The sequence below is a fragment of the Labrus bergylta genome, chromosome 4 (genome assembly GCF_963930695.1).
Source record: "Labrus bergylta chromosome 4, fLabBer1.1, whole genome shotgun sequence".
Classification (NCBI taxonomy): Eukaryota; Metazoa; Chordata; class Actinopteri; order Labriformes; family Labridae; genus Labrus; species Labrus bergylta.
Genome location: NC_089198.1, coordinates 10,353,068 through 10,368,664, shown reverse-complemented (window position 1 = coordinate 10,368,664; position 15,597 = coordinate 10,353,068). Strand labels below are relative to the sequence as shown.

General features: G+C 43.6%; 1 protein-coding gene across 1 annotated transcript in view; it reads right to left on the bottom strand.

Moving 5' to 3' along the window:
* kirrel1b (kirre like nephrin family adhesion molecule 1b) overlaps positions 1–13,428 on the bottom strand; it is a 100,200-nt gene extending 86,772 nt beyond the window's left edge. The window contains exon 1 of the mRNA XM_065953684.1: positions 13,056–13,428. Within this exon, the coding sequence (XP_065809756.1) occupies positions 13,056–13,101 (46 nt within the window). The 5' untranslated portion in view covers positions 13,102–13,428. The remainder of the gene's footprint in view (positions 1–13,055) is intronic.
* Between the last annotated feature and the right edge of the window lie 2,169 nt (positions 13,429–15,597).

Genomic DNA, 15,597 nt, shown 5'->3' with positions numbered 1-15,597 from the left:
ACCAAATGCCCTTTCATGTGATGTTTCTCTTCTCGGGCGCCAGATTTTTGAGTCCTGATTGGACTGGTGTACCTGCAGCACCCTTTATAAACTACCCCTCAGATCTGCTTTATCAATCTCCCAAAAAGCTTTGCCATGATATTGTGAGCTAATTATTTAATTAAAAGTGTGACGGCCTCAGGGTTGGCCTCTCTACCTGTTTGTTCTCGACTTTGCTGGCTTTGTTTTCCTCTGTCGGTAGATGTTGGTGGAGTCTGAGAGACATATCTCTGTTTGTCTTTATTGCAAACTGTCTCTTCTAGGCTATACAACATAGTTTCAAAAATAAAAAAGTGTTGTTCCTTTTTTTACCACAAGATCTTTTGTCAATGATATTTTCCTTCTTCCTGACTCAATCCTTTGCTATTGTGTAAGCGAACCCTGCAGTCTGAAGAGTTGTTCCAAATGCACCTAAAAAGTCATTACTGGTTTTAGCTATCGGCCAGTCAAAGCTCAGACCCTATATCAAAACTCAATAACCACAAAAAAATCTACATGCTTCAGGTATACGACAGTTCTCAACTGTAGGTCCAAGTGTCAGAATTTGTCCCAGGAAAGAAAACATGTTATAGAAACATATCCATGATACCAAATACTCTGAGGGAAGCTGAGAGAAATCTGTGGCTTGACTTAAAAACATGCAAGAATCATGTTTCCATGACTCAAATGTTTGCATCTCGAGCATGAGTGCATGGCATGTGTACTTGTGTAAGTTTTTATTATCTTAATCATTGTTTTGCAGTGGTCCTTTAAAATGCACAATACATTTCATTAAGCAGACACAATATGCTCTGAATTTGAATCAAACTGACAAACATACATGAGAGGGCGAGGATTTTGCACAACACATAAATCCAGTGAAACACCACCAACAACTGAAACCAGTTGACTGAACAGTTCCAGGTTTGTGAAGGTAGAATTCATATCAGAGGTGTTGTATTAGATCACATTGCACAAGTTAATAAAAATCCATCACAGCATTTCAAGAGCCATTTTTCTTTGGAGACATTTTTGAAATATCAATGATTAATATAAAGTTAGTTACAGCTAAATAAGCTGCTTCACCTTCTGGATGTGTGTTTAAGATACCTTCAGAATGTCAAGGTTAACGGAAACACTTGAACACAACAGAGCTCCCATTAACTTTATCTTTTACACTTGTGCTTTTCTTACTTTGAAAAGTCAAACCATCTGCTGTGCAAGAAGTTCTATTAAACTAACAGTGAGCACACACACTTAAAGGTGCAGCGATCACAAAAAAAGTGTGAAGTCACAGTCTATGAAACACACACACACACACACACACACACACACACACACACAGAGTGTAATCTCTTCTCCAAAACAATGACAAATCTCGCTCTGACATAATCTTCACCTGTGACGCTGAGAGGTAATTTACCGCCACAGGAGAGTGAGACAAGCGGCGTGACGTCACCGCTCCCCTTCACCGCCACCGCTGAGAGCTGCTCGCTTATCTCGCATGCACCCGAGCATATCAGGCTTCACTGAGGAGAGATAGCGTCACCCCCCCACCCCACCCAAACCACCGCCTCCCCCGCACCACCCTAACCACCTCACCCACCCCTGCTCTCTCGCCTTCTCCTCTCCTCGCCTCGCCTCATCGAGCCTCGCCTAGCCAAGCGCAGCCCCGGGTGTTATCAGTTCCTGATAGTTATCGACTTACATTAAAACATAAGAGGGGAGAGAGAGGAGGAACAGGCAGATAGACGGAGCGAGGGAGGATGGAAACACAAACAGAGTGGGTGGTGATGGATACCGGCTTTCATCATCCGTAATCATGTTGTCCATCTCCATCTTTAAATCGCTGCTGCTTCTCTTTTTATCACCGTTTAAAATCCACCAAATGAACAGAAATAAAAGGGATGGAGTGATATATTGAGACTTCAAAAAAAAAAAAAAAAGAAGAAGAAAAAGAAAAAAATCTTGGTCTTGGTGCCCACGCAATAAAATCATTTGGTTACACAAGTTGAGTTTGTGATAAGAGGAAATACGTTTGGAAAAGCCTCTGTGGGGGAGATTGGAAGGCGCTAAATGTTAAATTAAGTGAAAGAGGAGCCAGAGGATATTGGGCCTGGAGGGTATATAACATCAGGATTGAGATCGTCACACATTGGATTTATGATAAGTATTAAATATCATAAACTTTTCCTTTAGCAGCAGCTTGAGTTTGAATACGATATGCCTTCTTAATAGAATTAGTAAATGCCTGGTAAGAGGAAGTTAAAAGGAATGATATGGTATTGAATAGCGTATGGAGTGTAATGTCAAATAGGATAACTGAGACCATTCTGTCTGCACAGACTTTTCTAACTTTGATTTTTTTCCTGCGTGTTATCTTCCCTCCTGTCTCTGTGGACTCGCTTCATCAAAATTAGTTTTTGTGCTTTACTTATGTTGGAAAAGTACTGAGTAGTCGTTACAGGATTTGTATTAACTCATCCTGTATAAGAGTGCAAAATCTGTAGGTCGAGGACTGGAAATTGGTATTTGAATTGTTCTGGTTTCCTTTTGTATTACAAGTCTGTCATGTATCGTCCACTAGCGTTGCATGCTAGTGGCTGTATGGAAGAAAATCCTCCATGTGGAGAGCAAAAATGGGCAGAAAAGACGGTTTAAATGCTGTTTGGCGAGAACTGTTTAAAAGATGGCGTCGAGTGCCTGGTACACACCTCAAGCTACATGCATGCTTTGATGACTCACACCAGCCTGGCGGCGCCACTTTTTAGCAGCTTTTCTCCCTCATTATTTCAAAATCATGCATTTAGAAAAAACAGTGATGTAAGATTTTTCATGAAGTGCAGATTTTTTTTTTTTTTATCGTTTTTTTTTGGGGCCATATTGGGCTTTATGAAACAGGACAGTTGGAGAGAGACAGGATATTTTGGGAGGACAGAGAGGGGGATGACATGCAACAAAGGGCCGAGGTCGGATTTGAACCCGCAGCAGCTGCGGCAAGCACTTTGTATTATAGGTGTGCAACATAACCGCTTGGCTATCAGGTGCACCTGCAGTGTCTTTTTAAAAGACTCTTCAGTTCAAGACAAAAAGTGAGCAGTGGAGCTGGGCGGATTTGTGCTGTTTGTACGCATCGGGTCAGGGAGTCCCGCTGAACCGATGTCACAGGGTGACCTCTGAATAACACCAACAACAGGTGGAGAAGAGGAGGCCTCTTTCCATTACCATATATAGGCTATCGTATTAGCAGACAAACATAGTAACTACAATAGTTACAAAATAATATTAACATGTGAGAAAATTCCTGACAGGTCGAACACAAAAATGTGATGGTGCTGCAGCCTCACCAGTCTGAACGGGCATGACGTGTCTGTATTTACCCTAAAACACAATGATGGCCCGGGATCAGACATTTCAGGAAAAAGACTCCATTAACCAGCGTTTATAGTACATTTAAAAAAATGTAATGGGATAATCTGTTAGTCAAGTAATGACTTAATTGTTTCATGCATGACACAGTAGGGAGCATTGCAGTGCTTGTTGGATGGAATAAATGCAACACATACACACAGACACACACACAGAGTTCTCCATCAGCATGTATAATCCAGGGCAGAGACAAAAGGGGAAACCTTGTGATTGCGATCTTGTAATGGATCAGATTGATTTAATTCACAGCGCCGGACAATTTCTCATTCTTAATCCTCAAGATGTCTCTGAATGGATTTTATGTGGGAGGCCCATTCAATTGTTCTCTCTCACCTCCACACAGCAGAGTCTCAGACAGCGGGCGAGCGAGCAAGCGAGGGAGAGAGAGAGAGAGAGAGCGAAAACACAGGCAGACAAAGAAACAGAGAGAGAAAAGGGAGAGAGAGAGAGAGATGGAGGCAGAAACATAAACTACCTCCACACTAAGCTTATTTGATCTCCCAGCCCTTTCTGTTGACATTCTTTCCTCGTATAAAGAGGAAGCACTTTTATGCTTTTGCTGCTTTTATGCTTGATGTCCACATTTCTTTGAAAGCGTCTCCTCTGAGGATGGAGGGGGGGCAGTTCGGGTTCTGACTCTCCCTTCCAAAAAGGCAAAGAAGGGTTACTTCCAGCCTTTTATCACTTTTATTGAATACTCATGCAGCAGCGAACGGAGACCCACTTTATTTATCCTCAGAGGGCTGAGGACTCAGGTGGGGGCGGAGCTTTGTGCAGTGCAGCATGCCGCCTGGAACAGCGGTGAAATATGCTGGAAATGCCTGGAAAACTCCAGGCCCTGCTCTCCCAGGAGAGCCCCATCTATAATAGGCCTGGCTGTTTCCCTCTGCTCCCTCGCTGCAACCCTCTCCACACATAAATCTCTGCTCCCCGGCCCTGCATCTCTCCTTTCTTCTATCTTTCCCTCCACTTCTTCGTCCATTCAACTGCCCCTCAACCATCCTTCGCTCCTTTGCCCTCTTCCTCATCCTCCTCCCAATCTTTTTCATTTTCACCCTCTCGTCCTCTCTCCTCTCCCCTGCTTTGCCTCTCTATTTCCCTGCTCCTTCACTCCAGCCCTTTGCCAACTTATAATTCTGAGCTCCGTAACCTTGTTCTACTCCTCCTTCCCTCCATCTTCCTTCTTCTCCTTCTGGCCCCCTTTTCAGAATCTCCTCCATCCTCCCTTTTCTTCCCTATGCTGTCTTCCTCCTCCATATTTCTCCTTGTTCCAAACATTTATCTCTGTTTTCCTGCTCTAGCTCTTGCCAAATAAAATAAAAAAATCCAAGCTTCTCAACCATACTCGTCTCCTTCTCCTTTGCAATTTCTGCTTTTCTCCTTCTTCTATCTTTTGCCTCAATCACCTATTCTATGCTCTGCTTTTTTTAACCCATATTTCTCTCTTCCCCCTCATCTCGTCTTCTCTCCTCTCTTCTTCATTTCCCCTTTCCTCCATTCAACTCTTTTTTGCCCTCCCACCTGTTTCCTTTCTCCCCTCATCGTTCTACATACTTCTCTTTTCCATCTCATCTCACCTTTTCCTCCTTACCTTCTACCCTTCTTTTTCTCTCTTGCTGCTCCTCCTGCTCTCCTCCCGTTCTTTTTTCCTCCCTTTGTGTCTCTATACCCCCCATCTCTGCCGTCCTCCGCCTCCAAATGTCTCCCCCTCTATTCTCCTCTCCTTTGATCTCCTTCTCCAGTCTCCTGCTTCTTTGCTTCAGCCTTTTTGCCAAATAATAAATCAGCGCTCAATTTATGCACCTTTGCTCTATTGTCTCCTTTCTCCTTCTGCCACCTTCTCCTCCATCCTCCCTTTCCACTCCTCTGCCAAATGTATTCCTTCTCCTCCTCCACTTGATTTCCTCTCTCCTGCTTCCTCCATCCATCTCAACCACCTCCTCTGAAAAATTATCTCTCACTGTATTTTCTGCCCTCCTTTACTCATCCACCCCTTCCTCCCTCCATCCTGTTTTCTTTTCTTCCTCCCCACTTCTCTATTTTACTCACCTCACCTGTTTCTCTCTCCCCCAGCCTCCTCCTTCCTTCTTCTTCTCTCTCCCTTCATTTCCCTCTCTTCTTCTCTTAATGTCTCCTACCTTCTTCTCTCCCCGCTCACTTCTGTCTTCCTTTACGCCTTTGCCTACATCCTACCTTCTCTTGCTCCTCTTATTGTTTTTTCTTCTCAATCCTTCTTGTTTATTCCTGTGTTTTGCTGCTCCTTTTAACTCACCCCTCTGTAATCTCCCCTTCATTTTTCCTTCTCTTCTCTCTAGCGTCATCTACACCTCTGAACCCTCCTACCAGTTTCTTCTCCAACTTGCTTGTAAATGTGTGTCCCCCTCCCTCCGTCTTTTCTCCTTCTAAGGGCCCTCAGTCACTCCTCTGATCTTTTCTCCCATGACCTCTTTCTCTTTTCATCTACTCCTCGTTCCCCTTGTTCCCTCACTCTGACTCTCTCCAAGCCAAAACTCTGCTCCCAGACCTTCTTGCTTTCATGCTCCCTCAGCCCTCTGGTCTCCTCTAACAACCTGACTTTGTCTCCTCTTTTAGCTCCCTTTTCTCCTCTTGTACTCTTGTGGCCTCGTCTGCACCTCTCTACCACTCCTTTGTTTTCCTTCCTCTGCCCTCTTTCTATCGATGTTTCCCTCCTCCATTTTACACCGCCCACTTTCCCCCCCGCCCTGCACCTCCTCTCACCTGATTTCCTCTCCTGCCCTTATCCACTTTTCTTGTGGTCTTGCATCATCTTTATTTCTTTTTCTATCTGCTCCCAAAACCCTGCTCTCTTCCTCTTGCTCTCAGCATCTTCTTCCCCCTTCTCCTCCCCTTCTTTCCCTCCTAGTCTTCTACTCCTCCCTCATTCAGACTGACATATCAGCCAGATTGACGGGTGTCAGTCCTAATACCAGTCGACGCTTTCTGTTAGGATCTACGTACTCTTCAGTATCTAACTCCCACACACAAACACACACACACACACACAACCCCAAAGCACACATCACAGGAGGGAAGAGGGGGAACTTGCAGATGTCGTTTTAGCAGATTACTAGATTATCGAGGCATTGCGGTGAATTAAGCGGCGGCTAATTGTGGCGGTTATTTTATTCATTTCCTTTAATTGCTGTTACTTGTCACCTCAGATTATGCTTCCTGGGCCATAAGGATATCATATGTGTCAGTTACTGCAGGGCTGTAGGATGAGGAGGCCCACACACACACACACACACAAACACACATTTGAATACTCCGCCACCGAGTTGTTTGAACCTACGCTCTTCTCTTAAACAAGGCTTGTCATGTCATTTTTAATTATCTTCATTTGAGAGAAAAGCATTTTGGATTGAAGCGGATTTTCTTCACCACCCAATTAGAGTGACAGAGTCAGTCAACCTTTCATGTTTGCTCGTATGGCACGATCATTATAGTATGGCACTAATGCAAGGTTTGGTGTATGACTCATTCTGACGGGGCTCACGTAAGACATGCTCATCTTCAGTGCTTCAGAAAATATTATCCACCAAGAAGAAGAACATGTTCACTACCTTGGTTATAATTGTTTTCTTGCTTAGTCCTTCATTTTTTGCTATTTCATAACTGTTACACGAGCAGTCCAATAATAAAACTGGGTTGTTAACGCATTTCAAAGAAGGGCAATGCATTGGGTCAGAGACCTTCAAGGAGCCCTTGAAGCCCAATGTTCTTGAATAGAAGAAGATTTATATTTCCTGGTGAAAATACTCAATGGTTGAAAAATCGAGTTATGTGACAGGGTAAGGTCATGAAGGCACAGAAGACAACTTAAGACTTCACAGTTTTGCAGATTAAAGTTATGATATGTGACATTTTAAACATGAATATAGTAGATATCAAATTAAATGTATCCTAACTAAATATATTTTTGAGTAACGACTTTCTAAAAAAGAGTAAAGTCAAACTCCCTCTGGATTTGTTGTTCTCAGCTCTGTGTTCACACCGGCGGGACGCACTTTCTTCAGCTTTGTTATGTTTCACTCAGAGGCTCAAACATGTTTCTGGCATGTTTTATTCATGTGAATCCCTCTCCACTATGCAGAGGCGTAATGGCACTGAGGGACAGCTTTGTTTTGGTTTGAGAGACTGGCGCTACTGTGCAAAATAACTCATTACAATTCCATTGACAAGATGCACAGAAAGGTGGAGTTGGTGTCAACAGTAGGACAAATGTATGATTAGGAAGCAACAGAATCAGTATCAGGTTGATGCACCATGCACCTTTCAAAACTACTAAATTGCTAGTGGGGTTTACATAACCATTTTTATATTCCAATATGTTCCATTACCCTTAATCAAAAAGGTTTCCTTTATGAAGTCATGCTTGCAGCTTTGTGAAATTACATAAAGAAACGGTTCGTAACACAGAAATAAAATAAAAAACACTGCAGTGAGTCGTGTTGCATTCATCTCAATCTTTACATGCTGTAAATGCCAAAAGAGTTCTGATTTAACCCACAAACCCCATCTGAGAGTATTTTTGTTTTTGATGATTCAGAAAGGAATTGCACAACTGTTTGAGGGCGGAACAGTGGAGAGCTTGAAACTAATGATCAGAGATGATAACATACAGTCCATCACTGTGCAGAGTAACAGCAAGTGGAAGAAACTATTTTTTCGGGGGTATGGGAGGACTATTGGTTATCCAGGTTAATGTACATCTATGAATGCTAATTAAAGAAAATTGGACACCTTTAATACGACTCCTGAAGATGTTTTGAATTGTGACCTTGATGAGAATCTAAAGCAAGTTCATTTACATTTTACTTTACATTTCCGTAGACATTTTCAGAGACCTTTCTGAGGATGCCATCTGAGCCCGTTTTGGTGTGAACCTGTGCCGATGCAAACCATCAAACATTGATGGTTCAGCTGGGTTTCTGTTGGGAGAGGAGACTCAAGCCAATGGTGGCGTCTCCTCCTCTCTGTGTCGGCTCTCTGAGCAGTCGTGCTCAGCCTCTGTTTATCCTCAAACATCCCCTCTTGTCAACAGATTAGGACTGAACCCCGCTGTCTCTTCCTCTCTTCGTCTCTCTCTGCCTCCATCTCTCTGTCTTTTGGCCTGTCTCTTTACATCTGCGCCTCTGCTCTATTCTTGTGACGGGAGAGAGGAGTGGGAGGAGGAGGGGGGGAGTAGAGGGAGAAAAAGAAAGTCTATGTGTGTGTGTGTGTGTGTGTGTGAAAGAGAGAGAGAGATGGGACAGGTGCTTGCAGTGCGAGAATTGCTTTACTTGCTTTGCTTGCATGATCAGGCTGCAGAAATGTTCAGCTCTAGCAAAAGTGCTGTTCAAGAAATCAGCTCTGAGAAACAGGCTTTCCTCGCCTGTGGCCAGACCGGCGCTGGCAGCACAGTGTCGGATCACAGCCACAACACGCTACACCAGACCCACACACACGTTTACACAAACAGTGTCGAGCGGTGTAATTACAGAGGCCCACAGACCCGCGGTCAACCACACAGAGATGTAGTTGGCCCATGTTATGAAGCCAGGAACAGCACTGGACTGTAGAATAAACCAGCCTGCTCAGAGAGAGAGAGAGAGAGATGGTGAGAGCTTTCAGCAGGAAGAAGACACCTGGAAGAGTCCAAACAGGCTGAACACACATTAGACTGCAGCTGCTGCATGTTGGGGACGGATTCACTCTGATCACATTTACAGGCTTACACCGGCTCAGCTGGAGACCAAGAGCTGCTGCTCTGCTCTTCTCTGTTCTCCACTGTGCTCCTTCTGTTCTCTCCTCTACCGGCTTCTATTTTTCTTTTTTCTTTTACGGTGGTTTCACATTAGGAACCTGGGCCCGGATCCGAGTACACTTGACCCCAAAGTATGATTCATGTGATCACAAACATATCGTACTCGAGTACCGTACCCGAGTCCGCTTGGGCACGTTTCATTTGTACTCGATGAAAGTTGAGCACAGTTGAGTTCGCATCCCGTCCGCGGATGATGCGAACTCAACTGTGCTCCACCGTTCTGTTCACTATGGTCTGTTCTCTTCACTATGGTCTCTTCTGTCCACTATGGTCTATTCTGCTCTCCACTATTCTGTTCACTATGATATGTTCTGCTTTCAACTGTTTTGTTCACTATGATATGTTCTGCTTTGTTCACTATGGTCTGTACTGTTTTGTTCACTATGGTCTGTTCTGTTTTGTTCACTATGGTCTTGTCTATTCACTATGGTCTGTTCTGTCCTGTTCACTATGGTCTGTTCTGTCCTGTTCACTATGGTCTGTTCTGTTTTGTTCACTATGGTCTGTTCTGCTTTGTTCACTATGGTCTGTTCTGTTTTGTTCACTATGGTCTTGTCTATTCACTATGGTCTGTTCTGTTTTGTTCACTATGGTCGGTTCTGTCCTGTTCACTATTGTCTGTTCTGTTTTGTTCACTATGGTCTTGTCTATTCACTATGGTCTGTTCTGTCCTGTTCACTATGGTCGGTTCTGTCCTGTTCACTATTGTCTGTTCTGTTTTGTTCACTATGGTCGGTTCTGTCCTGTTCACTATGGTCTGTTCTGTTTTGTTCACTATGGTCTTGTCTATTCACTATGGTCTGTTCTGTCCTGTTCACTATGGTCTGTTCTGTCCTGTTCACTATGGTCGGTTCTGTCCTGTTCACTATTGTCTGTTCTGTTTTGTTCACTATGGTCGGTTCTGTCCTGTTCACTATTGTCTGTTCTGTCCTGTTCACTATTGTCTGTTCTGTTTTGTTCACTATGGTCAGTTCTGTCCTGTTCGCTATGGTCTGTTCTGTTTTGTTCACTATGGTCGGTTCTGCTCTCCACTGTCCTGTTCACTATGGTCTGTTCTGCTCTCAACTGTTCTGTTCACAATGATCTGTTTTGTTTACTGGTCTGTTTTGCGCTCCACTGTTTTGTTCACTATGGTCTGTTCTGTTTATTGTGGTCTGTTCTGTTCTCCACTGCTCTGTTCACTATGGTCTGTTCTGTTTATTGTGGTCTGTTCTGCTCTCCACTGTCTGTTCTGTCCTGTTCACTATGGTCGGTTCTGTCCTGTTCACTATTGTCTGTTCTGTTTTGTTCACTATGGTCGGTTCTGTCCTGTTCACTATTGTCTGTTCTGTTTTGTTCACTATGGTCGGTTCTGTCCTGTTCACTATTGTCTGTTCTGTCCTGTTCACTATGGTCGGTTCTGTCCTGTTCACTATTGTCTGTTCTGTTCTGTTCACTATGGTCTGTTCTGTTCTTTCCTTTTCTACCTCTGCTCTGTTTCTGACTGTGTTCTCTTTCTGTTCTCTTTCTATTCTGCTCTCTATTGTTCTGTTGTGTTCGGGTTTCCGTTCAGTTTCTCTTTAGTAATCCCCTCCTCTGTGCCTCTCTCTCTTCTCTCTGCTGCTCTGTTTATGTTCTGTTTCTAATGTTCTCTGTTGGTTCTGCTTCGCTATTGTGTTAATCTTGTTTTCTGATTCGGTTCTTTCCTCTTCTTTTAAACCCTGTTGCTTTTTTTCTGATCCGTCCTGTATTGTGTGCTGTTTCTGATTTCCTCACTGTTGGTTTGCTGTTCGTCTCTTCTCAGTTTTTCTCTTTTGATTTTGACTCTTGTTCCATCCCATTCAGTTAAATCCCTTTCTGTTCTAGTCTCCTTGCTCCTTTCTACTCTGTTGTTCTTCTGTCTGCTCTTTTCTGTCTTGTTATTTTGTCTGCTCTGCTTTGCTTTGTTCTGTTTGATTCTCTATAGCACCAATAATCAAACTCTCCTGATCTGATTAACTGTCTTCTCTCTTCTCTTTCATCCACTTGAGCCAAAGCTCTCTGTATCTGTAGCCCTAATTAATCGGAGCTGCTTGGATTATTGATTGTCACAGATTTATCATTGTATCAGCTGATCCAATCTGATACATTCTATTATATCCTCATCAAAAGACGAATACATTCAATCTTCAGTCCAGCCTGCTCAGACTTTCAGCACATGTTCAGCTCTATTCTCTTCATTGTATGGAGGAATAATAACCTTCTATTCTCTACTGAGGCGACCGGCTCTGCTGCAGCCCGCGAGCTCCTCTGACTGTCTGTCTGCACAGATCACCGTCTGTGGTTCATCACACCGGCGGCCTGCGGCACCGGGGACCCAGGTGCTGAGGCAGGTACACGCACACTCACACGCACACACACATACATACACACTCTCACACACAGTTGAACTACTCACATCAGGCCACCTCAATTAATCACCTCTGCCTTTGGAGCCGTGACTGCCCTCAAACACAAACGCACACTCATCCTGTCTCTCACTGAAGTGTGTGTGTGTGTGTGTGTGTGTGTGTGTGTGTGTGTGTGTGTGTGTGTGGGAGGGGGGGAGAGAGAAAAAGAGAGAGACAGAGAGGGCAATCTATCAAGGTGATCGATAAAGAGGGACATTAATATTAGTAATGGGGGCTCTCCTTCAGTCCACTGAATATGTCTCCGTCTTTACAGTAAAATATGAATTTTTCTTGGCACCTGCACGTTCGCAGCAAGGGGCCGCGCGCGCGGACACCAGCACGCCAGACTCTGCATGCTAAGAGGAGAATGCACGGGTCTCTATTATCTCTCACTACCTCTCTCTCTCAGACACACTGACTTTGAGTCTCGAGGGACACTTGTGCTGGTCTTTACTCTCTGTTCTTTTTCTTAGAAACACACACACACACACACACACACAAACAACTCTGATTTAAGGAATGAACATACCTGGCGCGTGTGTGCAGTTTTGTGTGTGCACGTGTGTTGGAAATTGATCTTGTGTGACTCATGTTAAAGCCAGACTGTGCATTGGATCCATGCCTCATCAATCATCCCCAGTTGGCAGCTATGGGCTGTATGTGTGTGTGTGTGTGTGTGTGTGAGCGTGTATGTCTGTGTGTGTGTGTGCGTGCGTGCGTGCGTGTGTGTGTGTCCGTGTGTCCGTGTGTGTATGTGCGTGTGTATACGTGTGCGTGTGTGCGTGCCCGTGTGCCCATGCGTGTGCGTGTGTGAGCGTGTGTGTCTGTGTGCGTCTGTGCGTGTGTGTACGTGTGCGTGTGTGTGTCAGTGTGTCCGTGCGCCCATGCGTGTGCGTGTGTTTGTAACACATCTTGTGCTGACCCACGCTGCGTTTGTTTGTGTCAACCGAATGTATCCGCTCATGCGTTGCAAAGGTCACGTCAAAGCAATGTCGCGTGCAGATGCTGCACATCTCTCTCGTGAACGTGTAATTGAAGAAAAATGAACGCAACGTTTGTGTCAGCACTCAAAATCTCATTTTTTTTCCTCCCCCCCCCCCCCCCCCCCCTCCAGCAGAGCGGAGACCCTGAACACCCCATGACTCTTTTCCCTTCAGCGCCTGCGGGCTGTAATGATGATGTCCAGGGCAGCACAAATCTATAACAACATAACACATTGCCAGACATACAGAAGCACACACACATGCAGAGCCAGAGAGCAGACAGAAAGACACCCACAAAGCGCACAGAGCAGGGTGAAGAGGCAGGGTACATAAAGGAGAAGAGAAGGGCATTGAACAGGGAAACTTTGTGAGTGTTTCAACATCTCTTACCTTGGTTCAAAGTGATCGCCAAAGTTATGATCCACAGGGCTGGCATGGTTCAGCCGAGCGCATTCAGATTCCTCCCCTCGGCTCTGCTTCCCCGAAAAGACACCATCAATTCCTCCCGAGCGGGTGACTTTAGCTGGAATCCTCTTTGAGTCATGAGAGTGAAAAAAGCCAAATTTAGAGGAGCAAAAAAAAAATCCAATGTCTCTTTTTTTCCTCTCTCCTCTTTTCCTTTTTTCTACTCGTTTCCTTGTTTTTCCCGTGCGTAAAACAAATCTCTCTCCACTTTTTTTTTTTTGCTCCTATCAGTCTGCGTCTCTTTTCCTCTCTGCGCTCCAGATTCCCATTTAAACAGGACTGAATTCCTCTCTCCCTCTTTTCCTCTCTCTCTCTCTCTCTCTCTACCCCTCTCTGCCCCCCTCCTTTCATACAATCAGTAGCACACACCCCCTCCCTCTTTCCTCCCCCGTCTCCTCCACCTCCTCCCCTCTCCAAAATCTCCGATTTGGACAACACAGAGAGGAGGTGGAGGGCGCTCCAGCGGACGCAGCGAGAACTGCGCTTTGAACATGAGAGTTCAGTGAGTGAGGCTTTAACAACATTTTAGTTGATATCTATATGAGCATTTCTGTTACTGTTAAACTTGTAAACAAACAAGATGGCTACAAACAAAAATGGAACATGTAGCCTAATTTGACAGCACTAATAACTACTTTTCCAATTAGCTTGTTTTTGTGAGAAAGGCGTTCTTCATTAACACAACATTTCTGCATAACATTTTTTTTTTTTGATGATTTCAAACAAATGATTTCTGTATTTCTGTCATCGGCCCAGCTTTTATTACTGGTTCAAGATAGCATACACAGAGAAAGTTGATGTATGTACATGCATGCTCCATCACATTGTTGAAACATGTGACTCAAAGTGTGTCCGCCTGAGTTGCACACACTCAGGTGAAGCAGTCATGATAAAGCAGATTAGCAGAATTTGAACAAAAATGACAAATGTTTACCTTGTTTATTGTGATGTTAAGGGACATGGGCATCATGGTGGAGGGGAAAGAAACGTGGGACTGACCACTCAGGGCTCCAAATGAAGGGAGGGGCCCTTATTAGGCCTGAACAATGTTAACATACACAGTTTTTGTTTGGGTTTGTTTGGGTTTGTTCCTCTCCAGGTCTTACCCGTAAGGTAAAAATTGCTTGTAAAAATTCAAATACATATAACTTTGAAAAGAAAACAACCCGCACACTATTCTCGCTAGGCATCACCAATTCATTTGAAATAAATCACAACATTTCGTTCCCTCTGAGTCTTTGTCAAACGTGTTCTTGAACATTTCCCCACCGTGATCCTAAGTAGACAATGCTCCGCCTCCTGTGTGTGCTCAGGTGTGGGACATTTAGTCTAATTAGAAGTGACTCTCAATCATCAGAAGTAACATGTGCAGAGTCACTCACACCAATATCAACATATATGAAGGCCAGTATAGGCTATCCTTTCAAAATGTGAGGTATCATACAGTGTTGCAGGAGGAACATGTTGATGACCTTTGTTTAAAGCTGTTAAGGGGCTGCTTGTGTAATGGAGGTGTCATTGTAGCAAAATGATATAAGGCCTACATTTATTGTACGAGTTATCATTCTTCCTTTTAAAATATTTGTCAAGCTAATACCTTGTAGTTGACCCACTAGGCATGAATTTATTTACAACATTTTGTCTTAACTAAAATGGTCCACATGTCACATTCAGGGGAAAAACAAGGAACTGGACCCACGTGCAGAATTGACTAAATATATTTAATAAACAAAAAGGTCCAAGGCAAAATGAAAACTTAGTTCAAAAGCCAAAAACTAGAAGTCAAAAAACATGAAACACTGGTAAGCAGAGGTCTGGCATAGGACATGGGACCCGCCCAAAACCACCGACAAACAACATACAACTGACACGAAGGGGACGAAACACAGAAACTAAATAGACACAGGGGTAATCAGACACAGGTGAGACTAACAAGACACAGGTGAGGACAATCAGGGCCATCACAGTGGGAAACACACAGAGGCAGTAATACAAGAAACACTGAGGACAACTACAAACTAAGTCATGAAACACTGAAGAAAGTAACAAAAACACACTAGAACATAAAGAAACACTAAAGTATGAAGTTACAAAATAACACACGAAACACTAAAGACTAAACTATAAAACATTAGGACAAAAACACACAAGGGAAACAAGCAACACTAGGATAAACAGGAGAAATGAAAACATGGAAACCTAAACGCTGAAATACAAAACTGAATAAGACCAAATGATGACACCACAGTGAAATCCAATGTGACAATTTGTTTTTAATTTTTGGTTACCTTTACTTGCGGTATAGCGTAACAAGAGTATCTAAGTAACAGAAAACTATTTCCATTACAGGTAGAAAGTAGGTTTCTGGAATTTATTGGGTTTAAAATGAAAAAAGAAAACACAATTCTTTCAAATATTTAAAGAAAACATAGTTATAATATCACTTTGACACTAACATGACTAAACA